General features: G+C 33.3%; 1 protein-coding gene across 7 annotated transcripts in view; it reads right to left on the minus strand.

Annotated features, from left to right (window-relative positions):
- Positions 1–19,024, minus strand: part of Dcaf6 (DDB1 and CUL4 associated factor 6) — a 116,878-nt gene that overhangs the window by 44,720 nt on the left and 53,134 nt on the right. For 3 of the 7 annotated variants that reach the window (XM_070034141.1, XM_070034140.1, XM_070034142.1), the window contains exons 11-12: positions 11,776–11,946; positions 3,721–3,780 (exon numbers count right to left, since the gene is read on the minus strand). The exons of 2 other annotated variants lie outside the window; for them this stretch is intronic. In XM_070034141.1, the coding sequence (XP_069890242.1) occupies positions 3,721–3,780; positions 11,776–11,946 (231 nt within the window). The remainder of the gene's footprint in view (positions 1–3,720; positions 3,781–11,775; positions 11,947–19,024) is intronic. 2 more of the 7 variants (XM_070034143.1, XM_070034144.1) reach the window with 1 other exon arrangement.

The following is a 19,024-nucleotide window of genomic DNA, read 5'->3' on the forward strand; positions in this document are numbered from 1 at the left end:
GGATTTATTATTCTTTCTGTCTAAGCTACTCATTTTTTTGTCTCCTTATTTTCTCTGCTTATACTCTTTTCACTTCATTCTTTTTTCCCAGACAATCTAATCCATTCCCACTTTTTAAACCCGTCTATACATAGATGATTCCTAATCTCCATCTCAGACTACCTTGAGTAAGATTTCTCCACTGGCTATCGAAAGGTAATGTGCTATGAATTGACTATGATTTGTCTCCATTTAGCTCCTCAATGCTGAGGTGCTGGGAGGAAGGCCTAATATAAGGTGTTTAGATTGTGGGGAGAAAGCCCTCATGAATTAATTGTCAGCTTCAAGAAGTGAGTTCTCTCTAAGGGAGACGAGAGGAGTTACCTCCAGAATGAGTTATTATTAATCAAGTTTAGTTTCCATGGCTTTCTCTTGCTTCCTCCTCCATTGCCTTCTGATTTCCACATGCTCTGCTTACTGGGTATGCATGGAACAGGATGAGATCCTCATTAGAAGCGAAGCAGACACCAGTGTCTTCCTACCTCTACCCCTAAACACACATAAACTACTTTCCTACTACTACACAGGCTCAGGTAGTCTTCAGTAACAACAGAAAACAGACTAAGACACATTTGAAAGTCAACATTTAAAAGGTTATCTCATATACCTTCATTTCTCTAAAATCAGCTGTCCCTCCTAAAGACACTGCCATAATTGATGGCTAAATGAATAACCTAGATATTACTCTTCATTTATTAACCAGCTTCAAATTCCCACTTAAATTCTGATGCTGGGAATTGAACCCAAACCCTAGCATATTCTAGACAAGTGCTCTACCAATGAGCTATATCCCCCAACCCACATCCCATTTATTCTATCTCTCAAATATTTTTCTAATTTGTCAGCTTCATTCCTCACCATTACTCTTTTATATTAGATCCTTCATCTTTTACCTGGACTATTACAACAGCCTCTTAACTGTTCATACTGCTTTCAATCTTACTCCACATCCATCATACTTTCTAATATAGAAATCTGGTCATGTTTTGCCAAGCTGGAGTAATTTCCATACTTTCCTATCATTCAAAGAATTACTCCTCTAGTCACTAAATCAACAAATGTTTACTATATAAGTGGCATGATTTAAGGCACTGAGCATATGACAGTGAGTGAAACAACATTTAGAGAAGGTGAAAGAAGTAGTTATTAAACAAAGAATCCACTGAAAAATGTACAACTTTAATCTTAGTAAGGTAAAATACCAAATCAAAAAGAAAAAAAAAACTAGGGCAACTACTCCAGATTGTAGGTCATATTACTTTTGAGAAAGTGATATCTGAGATTTAAAGGATGAGCAGGAGTGGCTTAACAAAAAAGGAAGTTTTGGTAGAGGGAACTGTATATACAGGGATTTGAGAAGGAAAGGAGATCAGAGTGTTAGAAGATTTGAAAGTAGATTATTTGGCAAGAGTATAGTGAGTGAGGAGAGACTGGCATGAAATAAGGTTAGGAAGATAGCAGCCAAGTCACAACTGGCTTGTAAACCAACCCATGGATTTTGGTTGTTTTGAAAGGCTAAAGAAAACAATTAAAACCTTTTTTTTAACGACAGGAGTTTCATTCTGGTTGGTGGAAAATAAATTATGCACTGAGGGGACACGAGATAACCAATTAAGAAATTATTACATTAGTCTGGGAAATAAAGACTGGTGACAGGAACTTTCTTTTACCTCTTACAATACAAGTTATCCACTGATAATATAAGCTTACATTATGAAGTCCTCAGGATTTAAAAGTATTTAATCCTAAACAACAAAGAAGCAGTATGTACTTAATTCATTTAGATGTATGTTCCATCATTAGAATATTTCTGCTCAAATGGCTTATTACAAAACTATGTTCATAATGTAGTTTCTACCAAACACATTCAGTATTTGACTTCTTATATCTTCTCTGCCTATATGTCTAAAAGGCATATTAAATGTTACAGGGTATAAAAACCAATGAATCTCTTAATTTCCACTTCTGGGCTTGTTAACCCTAGCAAATAATATCATCATTCACATGCACTGAGTCAAAAAAAATCTGAAGTTGGAAGTTAAGAAGTTTGGAAACAGTTTGATTTTTCTTTTTCTTTTATTTTCTATATCATATGTACATTAAGTACCAAATTAAACTGGTTGTAATATTTGGCATGATTATAGCAATTATATGTTTAAACAGAATATGAATTGCTATTATTGTATTCTACTTTGAGCATATTTTTCTGTGATTATATCTTTGTAATAAAAACATAAAGATAAAAGAAGCTTTTATAGTTTTCAAGCTCATTTACTAATTCTTTTATGAGAAAAAAGAAAAAAATTCTATATACTGAGGTTCTTACAAAGAAGTAATTAAAGATCAGAAGCATAGATGTTTTCTAATTTGTTTTAAAATTAGCTTGTGAATATTTTTCTAAAAAGACAGTTCAAATTAGATCTTTCTTTCTTCCTTTCTTTTTCTTTCCTTCTCTTCCTTCCTTTTCTTTCTTTCCTTGTCTTCCTTCCTTTTCTCCCTCCCTCCCTTCCTTCTTTCTTTCCTTCCTCTTTCTTTTTCTGTCTCTCTGTCTCTGCCTTTGTCTCTCTCCCCCCTGCCCCCAACCCTTGGGGCTTGAACTCAGGGCCAGGGCACTGTCCCTGAGCTTCTTTTGCTCAAGGCTAGCACTCTGCCACTTGAGCCACAGCTCCACTTCTGGATTTTTCTGTTTACGTGGTACTGAGGAATCAGACTCAGGACTTCAGTCATGCTAGACAAGCACACTACCACTGCACCACATTCAAATAGATAATACATCAATATTTAATTTTTCCATTACTGTTGACAAGTGAATACTTGTTTGTATATTTTCAGAGAATCAAATCTAACAGCTTTTGTGCAGTTTTTTAAAAGTTGAAGAAATATTTAGTTGTTCTTGATCGATTAATGTTACTAACATTACTTATCATACAATATCATAAAATACTTAGAATATTTTAGAAAATTCTAAGTTGAGATAGCAAATCATATCCTAATTCTAAGTGATTTTAGATGTTCTGGTTTTTCAGATACTCCTGTTTTTCAGTACATCTTCCTTTACCAGTCTCTCTCTGTGATGTGTTAGATCTGTTAGTAATAAAACCTGATAAGAATCTATTTCACTGAGTCTTCCTCAAGGCTTTGAGGCATATTCTATACTTCTTCTACAGAAATCACAAGTGAAAATAAAAGCTTTTTTCCTTTCTGATTGGTAGCTTTGTGTTTATCTCTGAGGTTACAAGTATATTACTTATAATTAAAGCTATCAGGCGTTTGGCTACCAGATAAGTGCAACATAAAAGGAAGTTGTGTGATTATCGTAACACTCTAGTAATATGAAATATTTCTATGATCAAATACCTTTCTTAAATGAGCAACATCCACAATTCTACACAACTTTATAATATATCCTAAAGTTAAAGTGGATATTTATATCCATTACAATAGGAAGAAAATTCAAAGTTGATGTAAAAAGTCAAAAGTAGAAATTTGATTACACAAAACTTATTTTGTATAAGTCAAAAGGGCCTTGTGTACACAGAACCAGCTAGGGTAATTTATACCACAAAACACTGACTATAATATTCAAATGAAATGCTATGAAAAAGTGAAAAAGAACTTGTTTATGCATTGTAATAAAACTATGAATGAATATGGGCATAGCGCATCTCTTGTTGCACGCACCCTGTTGCTCGTCAAGTGACATGGATCCGAGCTGTTTGTTAACCACAGAAGGAGGAGAATCTGAAACAAAAATGAGATTTCAACTTAAAAGTAAGCAGCAGAAAACTGCACAGCAATGACATGATCATCTCTTAGCTTAAGAAACAAATGTACAAGGGCAGGGAATAGAAGTAAGTACTTGTGGTATGTTTTCCAAGCAGTGAGTAAGCAGGGTCATGTGCTTGATATGTTATTTCAGGCAAGCTTTTAGCAATTTTGACAATGAGTTGAGAAAATATTCTACTTCATGCACATACCTTTTATCAAATTCATTTAGCACAGGCACAAGGTGCAAAGAATTAGAAATGGGAGTATTTCCACTAAAAAGAAGACTCCTTGCACTTCTCAAACTCCCTCTCAAGCTCCTTAAGATGGCTCTCATCCTGCCTTGGAGGATTCAAAGCATGAAATGAGATGCTCACTACACTGTGAGATGCTGTTTTTGTGCCATGAGCTGAACAAGGAGTCAAAATGTTTAACAAAGAAAATGACTTGTAAGGAAAATATTCAATGAATTAATTACCTTTAGTGAAACACACATAACTTTTAAAATTCTATAGAGTACATTGTGCATATTAAACTATATTCTGTGAAAGCTTAGGTTTCTTTATAGAGGAACCTGGTGGAGAAAGAAAAAGAGAAGCAAGAAGAAAGCTTAATGGTCTGGGCTTTCTACTTTGGCTTCAAATAGAACAGTTTTGTTTTTATCTTTTGTACATACTAGGCTTCTATAACAGAATTTATTTTACAATTAGCTTCTATTGTTTGAACAACACTGGCATAAAAGAAGGCAGCACAATAAAATGCAAAGAGCATTCCTTTGGAGCTGGTCAGTGTTGGTTCTGATGAGAATCAGACAATACTTTTTAGGTCTAAGCTTCTCCTTTCTCCTTCAAGCTTAGTGATCTAGTAACATAAGGAAAGCACTAGGGAAGATACAGGTTGAACATCCCTAATCAAAAAATCTGAAATTTGAAATGCTCCAAAATCAAAAAATTTTTAGACATGCTATGAGTAGAAAATTCTTCAGACAACCTTCTGTGAGAGATAATAATCAAAACACAGGTTCACTAAAACTACTGTATAAAATTACCTTCAAAATTTGTGTATAAGATTTACAGGAAACAAAAATGATTTTTTTAGACTTGGGTCCCATCCTCAAGATATCATTATGTTTCTACAAACATTCCAAAATCCAAAAGCTCTGAAATACTCCTGGTTCTCAAGCATTTTTGGAAAGAGGTACTGAACCTATAAAAGCTCCCACTATCCCACCGGAGAAACAATGAAAGGAAAAACGTGTGTAATAAGCACAGTTGTTCCTCAAGGTAACAATTCCTAATTCCTATATTTTATGCTCTTGTTTTTCTTAGTAAGAAATACTTTCAGATGTTCACCAGCTTTGCTCATATGACATTTAATTTCCAGAAAAAAAGGTGTTCTAAGTGAAGACTTACTGTTCTTAACTAACTACATAGCTAAGAGAGATGGTGCAATATATCCAGGATTCACATCAGTTTTATATAATTTGTTCCCATTTGTATATTTAAGAAATCCAAATCATGCTACTACTACCAACTATATCAACTTTAAATCTTCTATCTTCTAATAGCATACCAGTTTGCTCACATTTTGTCTTCCTAGATTTCTGATAAAGTATGATTACTCTTTGAATAGCTTTTATTTGTCCTTATCATGTGTTCATCAAAACAATCTAGTCTTCATTACACACAAAAAAGCAGGAAAGATGATACTTCAATCAGTTACTTAATCTACACATTTAATTTCCTTTTTGAAACTTCTCATTTATTCATTTCAGAGTTGGATTCAAGACTGCCATCTACTTTGTTTTTGAAGAACAGATAAGATAGTGTTTAGAAATGAAATTATTCTTCAAAGTAAAAATTATTCAATAAAATGAATATTAGAAAAAAACCTCTAAAAGCATCATAAAATACAATATTTTCCTTTTGTGCTCTCATTTAATAATTAAGAACCCTAAGATAACTATAAACTCACCAGGAAATCTTTTATTTTTTCTACAAGTATTATAGAATTTATCAATCTTATTATGTATCTTAATTTCTTAATAAAATTTAGGAAAGGAGTAAGTCTGAAAATACAATGATAAAGAATCTAGAATTCTTTCCTCTCCACAAAATTGTTTACAGATTTGAAGAACTTAAAATATTTAAAAGCTTATATAAGACAGAAAAGCACTAGTAATTAAAAAGGATTTCAATCTGCCATAGACATTTCATATTTCTGAGTAATTATTTGTTGTTTCTTACATCAAAAAGTGAAAATGAATGAAGAAATCTCTTTTAGTCACTGCCATTATCTTATTTATAATCTAAGTAGCAATGCAATGTTAAGTGACATACTTTTGTATCACTATTCACAAATACAATGCAACTTCTGTGTTACAGAAGTATTTCCAAACATTAAGAAGACAGTCATCAGAATAACTAAAAATGTAATTATTAATTAAAACTGTTTCAATTATTTGTATACTCTACTCTCTTTGTAAACTATCTTTTAGAAAGCACTATCACAGCTGGGCACTGGTGGCTCACGCTTGTAATCCTAGCGACTCAGGAAGCTGAGATCTGAGGACCATGGTTCAAAGCCAGCCTGGGCAGGAAAGTCTGTGAAACTCTTATCTCCAATAAACCACCCCAGAAAACCGGAAGTGGCACTGTAGCTCAAGTCGTAGAGCGCTAGCCTTGAGCTGAAGAGCTGAGGGACAGCATCCAGGCCCAGAGTTCAAGCCCCATGACCAACCAAAAAAAAAGGAAGAAAGAAAAGAAAAAGCACCATCACAAAATAAAAAATCTCAATAAAAAATGAAAATTTACTATTAAATGCAATATGGTTAGCTAGCTTATTTAAATATATGTGGAATGTATTATTTTTATTTTTTTAGAATATATTATTTTTAAGGTAGAAATAAACTTTAAGCAAAAGTTCATTCAGTATTACATGTAAGAGTATATTGTGATCAATTGCTATGTATTTCCAAAAATTTGTAGTTAGGTCCTAAGAAAATTATAGACAATTATAGTCTAACAGACAATAAGAACTCTTCAGCCAGACTTCTTGGGTTTGGACATAGAGTTCCATTCGGGAATACTGAAACACTGGGGCAAATTATTTCAATTGTCTAAGTCTCATTCTCTACATCTGTAAAAAGGGGATGATGAGACTATCAACCACACAGTGCCCTTGTAAAAAGACTTAATGAATAAGATAATTTATATAAATTAGCTAGATAGCATATAAGAAAGAGTAGATTAATATTACTACTACTTTCCTGTTTCTCAAAACATGGTATTGATTGAAAAATAATGGTACAGAGATCTGAAAACTATGGAGCATATTACAATTTAAAGTTCAAAAAGACATTGTCTACTTTAAAATTCTGTCAACTCAAGGTAGTTAAGTAGTGCTTGCAGAACTAAGCCAACAGCCTATCTAATTTATTAACTACATATACAAATATGAGTCTAATGTTTTATATCCTAAGAACATAAGTCTAATACACCCTTTAAAAAGTGTCACAAGGCAACCATCATTTTGAACACCAGGGAATCTGATATATACAGCCTGCTTGCATAGGATACAGTTAAATGCTGATTTTTCCAATATGGCTCAGTTTTGAAAAGCCCTTTTTCAAAAATTATCACCAATGTTTATACCCTTTTGGGGTATAAATGCTCCCCTTTTTTTTTCCAATTGGCAAAACCGTGCCATAAAGAGAAAAAACAGTTCCTACCTGACCCTCTCTAGGCTGGCTCCATGCTCCAGTGGGGCTCTGTGGTGGTCGGGCCAGTACCAGCAGAATCCACAGGGTGCTGTCACTCTGAGCAGGAGCCAGCAACCCATGACTTCAGGGGATCTGAAATGGAAAAAAAGAGCTGGGCTTAAAATCAACCACATGCAGAATGCCTCTGTCATAGTTGTATAGGGCAGTCATTTAATAAATACACATATGGTTCATATGCCCTGAGCTTACAACTTTAAAACAGCTTTGACAGAGGACATTCTGCATTGGTAAGGGAAAGATACTATAAGTAAGATACTTATCTCCTTAAAGTACTAAAAACTGTTATTTGGTATTACCTAGCTCACCCTTATTCCACTTCCAAATTATAGCAGGCTACTATTATTTAAATACATTTAGTTGGGAAATTGAGGGATAGAACAGTTAAGCAAGCCACCTAAGGTCATCTAGACATAAAGTCACTTTGATATCTAGGCACTGATATAATGAAAGAAAGCTTACCTTTTGGTGAGTAAAAAATCACAGAGCTGAACATGGTAACGCATACCTGTAATCTGAGGCACTGAAGAGGCTAAACTCAGGGCCAGCCTCGGTGACATATTGAGTTCAAGGCCAGCCTGGGGTACAACGAGATTTTTTTCTAAACTGTGTAATTTTGTGTATTATGCATTATGACAATTTCCTTACAGTCTAGAAAATGAGTTATTCTATTCTATACTTAAAAAAAAAAACTAAAGCTAAAGCTAACATATTTTGAAAGATTATGAAAATTATACTTTCGGAAATTCATTTTAAAAGATAAGTATTTATAGTTGTCAAAAGCTCTTTTAGAACATGAATTTTTCAAATTAGACCTCCAGGAGCAGAAGAGCCTTGGGGTTACCATAAGCAGCAGGGATCATGACTTTTTAAAAATCTTCCTTCATGTTTAAATAACAACAGTGTCACTTGTTCTTTTGTTTGGAGGGGAGTGTCACTGCTGAGAATCAAACCCAAGGGCCTTATATGTGCTAAGCAAGGAGTCCACTACTGAACTACATCCCCAGTCCAGTTATATATATTTTGAACTGTAACTTCCACATAAGACTGTATTAGTGGAAGTGGCGCTGTAGCTCAAGTGGTAGAGTGCTCGCCTTGAGCTGAAGAGCTGAAGGACAGCGCCCAGGCCCAGAGTTCAAGCCCCACGACCGACCAAAAAAAAAAAAAAAAGACTGTATTAGTTTCAGGAGTATATTCATGAAAATGCTCACAGTTGAAGTGGTGGAGGAAAACCATTATTTACAAGTTTTCTAACCTCTCTTTTATTTAACTTACTTGACATAGAAAATTCAGTGTCTTAATCTTCAATTGCCACGAAATACTAACAACTAAGTAGATAATATTCCATCTGTATTATAACTGATATCAGGCTCCATCCTACTTGATTATTAATTCTGCAAAATGATTTAATCTCCTTTTCGTACAGAAATTAGACATTATTGATTTATCTTACATCATATCCTTTACAAAAGATTCCCATGAATCCTATGTTTTAAAAAGAGGATAAATTGTTTATCAATGTTCACACTCTTCCTATGCTTGCTAAAATTTCTAAATAAATGGAAAGATAACAGAAACATCATTTGTGGCACATCATAACTTACTGAAACTCCAGATATCAAGGAATAGTGAAAAATGCTTTTTATATACAAGAGACATACATTCTATTATTTATAAACTAAAATCTAGAAATAGTTTAAAGGCTTTTTCTATTGATAGTGGGTGGTAAAACCTATTATGGGAAAATGGATTAATTACTATTACACTAACCACTTATAAAAAATTGTATCTAATCATTAAGTATAAAAGTTTTATAACTGGTAATTAAAATCTATCCTCTGTTGAATTTGATAAATTTAATTCTTCTGTATTTTTCTTTTCTTTTCCTTTTTTTTGGAGGGGGGGGGTCCGGTCATGGAGCCTGGGTGCTGTCCCTCAGCTCTTCAGCTCAAGACTAGCACTCTACCACTTGAGCCACAGCGCCACTTCCGGTTTTTTTTCTTTTTGCTTATGTGGTACTGAGGAATCGAACCCAGGGCCTCATGCATGCAAGTCAAGCACTCTACCACTGAGCCACCTTCTTCTGTATTTTTCTAATGTGTGTTCTGAAATTCATTTTGCATTAAGCCAACTCATTTTGCTTCATATCCAAAGTTTACTAAATGGACAAAGTGTACAGATTTTATTAGTTATCCGTTATTACATTGTTTTTTAAGTCTTTAAACTATGAGTAAGGTTCCTATGACATGTGAAGAAACAAGACAGAAGTAGTGCTAGCAAAAAATACAGGACATGTTATACATTAGACTAGGGCCTCAGATGAATGCAATGTTAAACACATAAGATACAAAATATATCACCTTTCAGGCAAAAGGATCAACATATACTAGGTGACAGCAGTAAGGGCTGCTAAGATTGGACCATGTGAGCAGCCTTAAAGGGCAAAAACTCTTACTTAATAACAAAGAAGAGATGATGTTTCTCAACTTAGAAACAGGCGAGTGTCCTTCTACTCAACTTTAACTGTTAAAAGATCAATACAAATACTAGTATCTAGATAATATCTACTACTAGTATCCTATAGTAATATATAGTATCTAGATATTATTTAATCAGAATGACTAAATGTGGGAAAATAGTTTATTTCATAAAGACCATACAAGCACCCTAAATTTCTAATTGTAAAAAAAGAACCTGCTTCAAACCAAAGTTTGAGAACTATATTCAAACAGCTAGTATCATAATAGTTTTCTAATCTCTACTATATTCTTGCATTAGCAAGAGACATACATTTTTTTGTTTTATTTTATTTTATTTCCAAATTATCTTGAATACTTGTTTGTTACTGTTATATTTTGGCATTTTTTGTTTTTTTTCCAAATTATCTTTAATACTTGTTTGTTACTGTTATATTTTGGCATTTAAACATATGTCAAGATATTTATTTTCCTCACATTGGTCTTTATGCCTCATAATTTCTTTTTACTTTTAAAGAACTTTGGCCGGGTATTATATATAGCATGAAATCATATCAAACTTCTGTTAACAAATGTCATTAATCTAATTAAACATTTTTTTCTATGAAATCCTTTAATTAATATAACACAGAATTATAAATTAAGTACATGACATTTGTCTCAAATATCTGCATTATAGAGACTTAAACTTATTTTACCATAGTATTATTTAATGTGCTTTTTCTACTGAAGCAGTACTGATACAGATATTTGTGTAGTAGAGGTCATCCTATTCTACTCACATATAGTACATATTAATTCCAAGAAGCTACATCAGAGTTCTCAAAGTAATTAACATCCAAACTCATCACTCCTTATGGTAGCAGAATAAATATATCAAGGTAGTATGAATTCATGAATATGAAAACTTAGATTATTCCTAAATGAACATTTCAACCCTCTATGAGCCTACACTATAGGATTTATAGTACCTATTTTCCACCTTGAACTAGGGTGACAAGCTATTTTGTGTTAGATCTTTGATTATCCTCTCAACAAATGTATATGGACATCAAGAATTTTCCTAATCTCAAATTAATTGGGCCATTAAAATATTCCACAGTGGCACAGAACATTTTCATTTTTATCATATCAGAATTTGATACTAGAAGACTAGGAAAAAGAACTATAGTTTTTGTTGCTCTACATACAGGTATTTGATTATGTGTGGAAAGAATAAGAAAATATTAGATCTCAAATTATGGCAGAAGGGAATAAGTGAGTCAGCATGCAAGTATTGACAAACAATACTATAATTCTAAAAACTAGCGTCACTGGGTTTATATAAAAATACTTATCTATGAAGAAGGAGGGAGTGTGGAGTAAGGGAAGGAAAAAGAGCTAACAGCATAGATTCATTTCAGCATATAAGAAATTTCAACAGAAATATCAATGCAGGCTCAAAATTTAGCAGACAATTATTAGAAAGTAGCTTGCTGGTTGTGAAAGTAACAAATAGGTGCCTCTCTTCAAACATATTACAAAAAAGAGGTCATTTTATATTCACATCGCTGGCAAATGCTGCTGCCACTCTGCCCCTTTACACGAGATGTTGAAAACCAAGCTGCAAGCGCATTAGCTTTCTTTCTCAATGGGCAAAAGAAAGCATCTTATTACACAGCAGCAGCACTAAAGATTGACTCTACCAGTTGCTTAAGGACACTTGATATTAATAACCTGAAGCATGAGGGTCTTGTGAAGAGCCCTCAAGTGAAGACTGATCAGAAGTAGAAGGCTGCTGCTGGGTGTGTGCAGTCAGCTCCTGCTGCCTCTGCTGCTCAGCCTTCTTAAGCCTCAGTTGTTGCAGGCGTTTACGAAGCAAAGCTATCTCAGGCCCCCTTAAGAATTCTGATACAGACAGGAAAAGAAAAGTGAAAAGAAAGTAATAAAATATAGAACAGCAAGAAATTAATTATATATTATAAAAGGAAAAATGTAAATAAAACTTGTCTCACAAAGGAGTACTAAAAAGGTCATTCAACTATGAGACAAACTATACATATAAACATTCAAATATTTCTCCTTACCAAGATGAATTAGACATAGAATATTTTTCTCAGAATATTCAAGTACCCCAAAACTGAAAAGAAAGTCTTCTATAAAGAAAAGACTATTTTATTTGGTGCTGATATTAAATCTAGATGTGTATGGCAAACACATCTCTACACTGGGCTATACATACCCTCAGCCCATAAGATTTTAAACTGAACATTCATTCCTCAATAATTATTTTCTTTTATAGCAAAATGTTATTGGGAAAGAGATAATAACATAAATGAAATTACCTTACCTAGGCCCCAAAACTTACTAACTTTACTAATTTCAACCAAATGATAATTAAAATGATTAAAAGTTAAGCATTTGAATACAATTCATAATTTATTAGATTTATTTTAAAAGCAAAAATCATATATCATATACTTAGCTGAATGTTTTTGTATTAGAACTGTCTTTCAAAAAATTCAAAGCAAAACTAATACTTGTCAGAAAAAGTGATACAGAAGAAAAGAAAAAATACATGAAACTCCATGAAAAGATATTTGTGGAATGCCTACTATGATGGTTTAGGGATGACTAAAATATTCAACATATAATACCTATTCAACAAAATAATACCTATTCCTGTGTGGAGTTTGTATTCTGAGGGGAAAATAAACATCTGTGAACACACACTCATGGTATGATAAGTGGGAATAACAGCTATACATTAAATTGGCAGGACACGGGTTGGGAGTTTTATAAAGTTCCATTAAAAAAAAAAAAAGACCTTAAAGACGTGAGGGCTTAAAGACCATGTGGCTACAGAGAGGAAGAGTATTCCAGGTAGAAGGAAAAACAAGTGTAAATGCACTGGAGAATATGTTTCAAGATATGAGATATATTTCAAAAATAAAGGTAACAAAATTTGATGATAGGTTAGATGCAAAATTAAAGTTTTGGCCTAGGTAACTAGAAATAAAGTTCCCCTTTACTGAGATGAAGAACAATGAATGGATGTCATGTTAGAATGAAATAAAGAACTGATAGACATGCAATTGGAACAAATAAGTAGACCCTCAACATAATACCCTAGGGTTCACAAGAGATAAAAAAGTTGGGTATCATTGGTGATGTTGTTTAAGCACTCTAGACGGTAAGTGATGACATCAAAGAAGAGAACTCTGGAAAATTTCAATGTTTAAAGAGACAAAGAATATGAAAGAAAAATCCAGAAAGGAGATTAAAGAACTGAGTGATAGAGGATAACTAACAAAAGTGTGTCTAGAAGGATAAACTGGGAAGCTTGATCAGATGCTGGTGACATACTACTGAGAAAGATTCAACTGAGATCTAACTGTTTGACTTTCATTGCATGAAAGTCATTGAATGAAAGTCATTGATGACAGCAGAAAAAACGTTGTTTCAGTGTAAGATGGTGGAGAAATAGTCAAGGAAGAGTTGTGTGTTTTAATTTGGGGAAGAAAGAATCAAGGAAGGGTTGTGTGCTTTACTGGGGAAGAGTATGTTCTGATGGAAAAAATTGTTTAATGGAGGAGAGGGGAAAAGGTAATGGATGAAAAGAAGTAGACAGGAAAAGATTTCCTTGAGTTCCAATGCATGAAAGGAAACAGTTGGGGCTAGTGATGATGGCTCACATCTATAATCTGAGCTATTTAAAGAGGCTTAAATCTGAGGACAGTGGTCCAAAGCCAGCCTGGGCAGTAAAGTTGGTTAGACTCTTCGCTCCAATTAACCAGCAAAAAGCTGGACATGAACTGTGTCTCTCAAGTGGTAAAACATTAGCCTTGAGCAAAAAAGCATAGGGACAGCAGGCACACACGTGCGCGTGTGTGTGCATACACACAGACACACAGACACACAGACACACAGACACACACACACACACACACACACAGGAAAAAGAAAATAGTTTGGTACAGGTACAGAAAAAGCTTCAGGTATAACCTAAGGGAAGGCAGAAAATATAAGCAAAGAGGCTGATAGTTACAGACAGTTGACAGTGGGAATATGTAGGCTTCAAGCAACAAAGTACAGAAACTTGGCAAGGAAGCAAAACCTGGTTTCTTATCTCAGGAGTCAACTGTACCAGAGGTGCTTATCTTTATTCAACAGCCAACTGGTAGTTAAGCTATAACTTATAATGTAACATACATTACATATACATAACATATAAGTTATAATTTAACTAGCTGACAGGTAGTTAAGATATTATTAGCAATTCCATTATCATGGTAGTCTTTCATTCATAGTTCTTCCTAAAAGATTTGCCATTAACAAGTATGACAGAATGTAATGACAACCAAACATTGACTCATGTGTCCTTTCTTTTTAGATCTGTACAGATGTCAAATTTATAGTCAGCATAACAGTAATGCTCTTAGCATCATAAAATGAGGCATCGGTTATATAGCCATATGGTTTGTCATTTTATGCTTAAAAAAGAAAATTATCATAAAATTTATTATATTAATCAAATACTACTTAAGAGAAAATCCCCCCAAAGTTCACCCAATTTCATTAGTTTCTCTCTTGAGCTGCTAAAATGGTGTATGAGGATAGAATTTTCTATCCTAGAACCATTTGGTGTTATAGTTAATACACAGTACATACACTAATACTCTATAAAGATTTAGTTATGAAATCTTATAAACCAGTTACTTAATATTTACAGGACTATTTGAAGAAGTCTACTTTTAAGGCTAATTGTATGATGGCTTTCCCTCAACAGGTTAAATTACAATAAAAAGAGGTCATCCCATAGTTAACCTTCAGGCAAGTATTGAAAACCAGATATGTAACCCCTCTGTACGGTATTTTCACAATTAAAAAAAAAGGAAACCAGATATAGTGAAATAAACAAAATGTTTAGCAGTTTAAATATTAAAGAAAGATATACATACATACATTCTATCCCTTAAAATGTATATATAAACACAGTATTTATAAATGCATAAAAGTGTTTAGTGAATTAATTTTGTTAACATAAAACCAAATTAAAAAACTAATGTAATAAATTATTTTGGTTTGAATTTTGAAAACAGATATCAGGAACTGTATTAATACCATTTTTAGGTTTTTTTGTGAGAGTTTCAGGCTATTCACCCTAAAGTTTAATTCCACTGAGATAGGAGAAAAAGATAAACAGATGCAGTTGACCCAATAAAAGGTGACTGGTTCTAACCTTGAGTCATGCCTTTACATTACTGGCTTCTTCCTGTACAATAGATTCTTTTTAAGCTAATGTAGTGGGACTTTGTCAACCTATCTTCTACTTCCAAATTGTTTCCTATCCTGGTCATCCTTTTTTCCCTATTCTGGTCATGCATTTTTCCTCATGGGACTGGTCTACCTTCAATGAATTACAAGTTTGTTTCCTTCTTCTTCAGATTCCCCAGTGTGGCTAACAGACTAATATCTCCACATTTGTTTCTAACCTATACAGGTGTTATACATAGTCTGGTTAGACAATGATCCTGTTTAAACAAACTATAATCTAGACATCCTGGCTTAGAAAAATCTGCTTTTGATATACTGTACTGAAGAGTCCTTAATTCCCTATAATCCCCTAGTAATTTTTTCACATGACTCAATTTAGTTATGATTCTGTATATTCCTAAATAAATTTGTGAATCTGAGGAGAATCATTTGTAAACAATCAAGAATCCACACACATACATTATTGTACATATCTTTAAAATTATAATTATTAAAAAACTAAACTGTTGTAGTATGTGTAGTCTGCTTAATTACAATAACAATCCTTCCATACATCTCATCTAGGATTTTTCTAGTTAATTGGAGATAGAGTCTCTCTGATTTTTTCCTGGCAGAAAAGAGAGAAACTATCTCTCAAGTAGCTTTACCACTTGATCCTCATGAGCGACTGGCGCTCAACAAAAAGAAGCTTTTAAACATAGGAAATATTCAGAAATAATACACTGAAAACTTTCCCAAGCTTACTTTAGGAAACAACTCAGAGATGTCTGATAAGTATTACTGAGAAAAAAAGGTAATACTGTATATTTTGAAATGTTTTTTATAAATAAAATTAATGTATCATTTAACCTATATAATTTCAACCTAGTCACTTTTTTTACTTTAAAAACACAATTTTATAACAGTTTTAAAAGCCACATTTTGTTAAATGTTCAATCAATGCACATATATAAAAATAAAATCTTCTCATTAAATTCAGGGTATGTATGTATATGTCAAATATAATTTCAAATGGTCTGAGAGATGAATTGAAATAAAATTCAAGAATACAAAAAGTGAATAAGCAAAAACAAAAGAAAAAAACTTACCGATTGATTTCAAATTTCACCCATCTATTTACTGTCCTAATTCAGTTCTAAAACCTTCAGCCAGTTTTGTAGTCCTCTCTACATATACTATTCTTCAGGATTTACTTTATTGTATAATCACTTCACTTCTGCCATCAGTTCCTTTTTATCCTACCCATACTTAGTACCTATTCTTATATACTCATTTATATAGAAAATCACATAATCTTAAAACTATATCCAGAAATTAAAATATTTTTTGCAACAAGCTAAGAAAAAATACTCTGTCCCATAAGATAAAAGAAATGGATTAAGTAAGCAAAGCAACTCTCCTAGATATCATCAAATAGGCAAACAGGAAATAAGCAGAGTTAATGACATTCTAAAGACTGAAGTATAACTGAAGATATACTACTCAGCCTCTCTCAGTGCAAAGATTACTACATTTCTCATAAAACCTTTATAGAATCTTTAAAGAGGGATTAGGGTGAAGACAGACAACAACCTTACCATGACGGCATAGTGTAGTAAGAGAAATAAGACAAATTAGTGAAAATAAGAAAAATACATTTTTATAAGTTCTTTTCCAGAAATAAATAGGTTTATAAAATATAAAAATTTTTAGCTGGTCTCTGGTGGATCCTACCTTTAATCCTAGCTACTCAGGAGGCTGAGATCTGAAGATTACTCTTATTTCCAATTAACCACCAGAAAACTAGAAGTGGCACTGTGGCTCAAGTGGTAGAGCACTAGCCTTGAGCACAAGAGCTCAGGGAAAGTGCCCAGGCCCAGAGTTCAAGCCCCACAACTGACAAAAAAATATATGAAGAGTAGAAGAGAAAGAGGACTCCATTTGGGCTATATAAGACCTACCTCTTCTTAGTTGTATTTGAGCTGTGACTTACAGAAAAAGAACTAGTCAGGTGTTAAGAAAAATTTCTGGGTACAGAAACACTAGGCTCATAATCAAAAACAAAGAAAGAGGTAAAAGAGAGACTGGCACAATAAAGGAATGAAAGGAAATCAGCATTTCTAGAGAGAAATGATCATCAGGAGATTAAAAAAAAGAGAGAGAAAGTGAAATAAAGCTAGAGTAGCTGGCACAGGCCAGGCTAACAGGTCTATAGTAAAAAATTCAATGTACCTTCTTTTTAGACAGATTTTACAAGGTCTAAATATAATCAGCTTTCTCTGAACGTTTTTAAAAAGATATATGATTTAACATCTTAAACATTCTAACATCTTCATGAAGGACAATTAATAAAGGAACAAGAGAAGATGATGGGAGAACAATTAGACAAATGATAGTGTGATGAAAAGAAGTAAAATACATATTAGAAATAGAACCAACAGGACTTCCTAATAAATTGTGTGTGGCACAATAATTAAACAATAATTTATTAAGCCATTTAAAGGTCTAAGATAGAATCAATTAGGGGACAGGAAAGGCATGAAGCTAAAATAAGTTTTAGCTTGAACACAATAAAATTAACATGTTCAAAACTAACTAAAAACTATCAAAATAGAATCACTTAAGTCTGAGTTCATAGTATAAAATCAGAGTGTTGATAATGTGTTCATATACCTCTAAAAGACTTACATTTATAGAAGATTTTAACATCTATGGGCTAATGATATAAATACCTAAGGATAGAGAAGTCAAGAGGGCCAGGACTCAGAGGTTCAACTATTAAACTCAAACACAGATAGAACAAGAAACACTAATGGCTATTAAAAACCAACTACAACTGATATTAACAGTAAACAGGCAAATATGGTATCATAAAATGTTTCAAGAAGGCAGAAGACTATATTAAATGCAACTGGGTAAAAAAAAATCCACTGAGATCTAATACAAATATCCTGTAAATTTCACAAGATGTAGGTCATTGGTGGCTTTGACAAAAAGGGACTAGAGATTCAAAAACAGATTCTAGATGGTAGATGAATAAATAGGATAAGAGGCAGTATAGGTAAACAACATTTTTGAAGACTTTATAAAAGGAGTAGAAAAAAAAACAGTAGAAAAGCTATGGAGAATTTGAGAAGCTTAACAGCAGATTTTTTTTTTTAAGAAAAAAGAGAAGGGAGTAGCACTGTGGCTCAAGTGGTAGAGCACTAGCCTTGAGCACAAAGAGGCTCAGGAACAGCACCCAGGCCTAGAGTTCAAGACCCAGGACAGACAAAAAATTACTGAGCAAGAAAAAAGAGGAAAAAAAAGCATGTATGAGGCTGAAAGGAAACAAAACAGGTATTAATAATGATAAAGGAGTAGGAGCACAGTCCTTGAGAAGCTTCAAGGAAATAGAAACTGTACTAGCTAGCATCTGACAAAGATACATTTCCTCCAAGATGTGTTTCTGATTCTATCACAATGTGAGTAAAGATGATGGAAAAATAGTAGACTGGATAGCAAGAAAGTGAATGTTTTTCTTTTCACTGTAAATGAAACTCTGCAGCTAAAATGAGATAAAGCTGAATGTAAGCTGGCTACCAGTGGCTCATGCCTGTAATCCTAGTTATTCAGTAGGCTGAAATCTGAGGATCATGGTTCAAAGCCAGCACAGGCAGGAAAGTTCATGAGACTATTGTATCTAATTAACCACTAAAAAGCTGGAAGGAGAGCTGTGGATCAAGTGGTA

The sequence above is a fragment of the Dipodomys merriami genome, unplaced genomic scaffold, assembly GCF_024711535.1.
Source record: "Dipodomys merriami isolate MVZ:Mamm:240054 unplaced genomic scaffold, mDipMer1.0.p SCAF_24, whole genome shotgun sequence".
Taxonomy (NCBI): Eukaryota; Metazoa; Chordata; class Mammalia; order Rodentia; family Heteromyidae; genus Dipodomys; species Dipodomys merriami.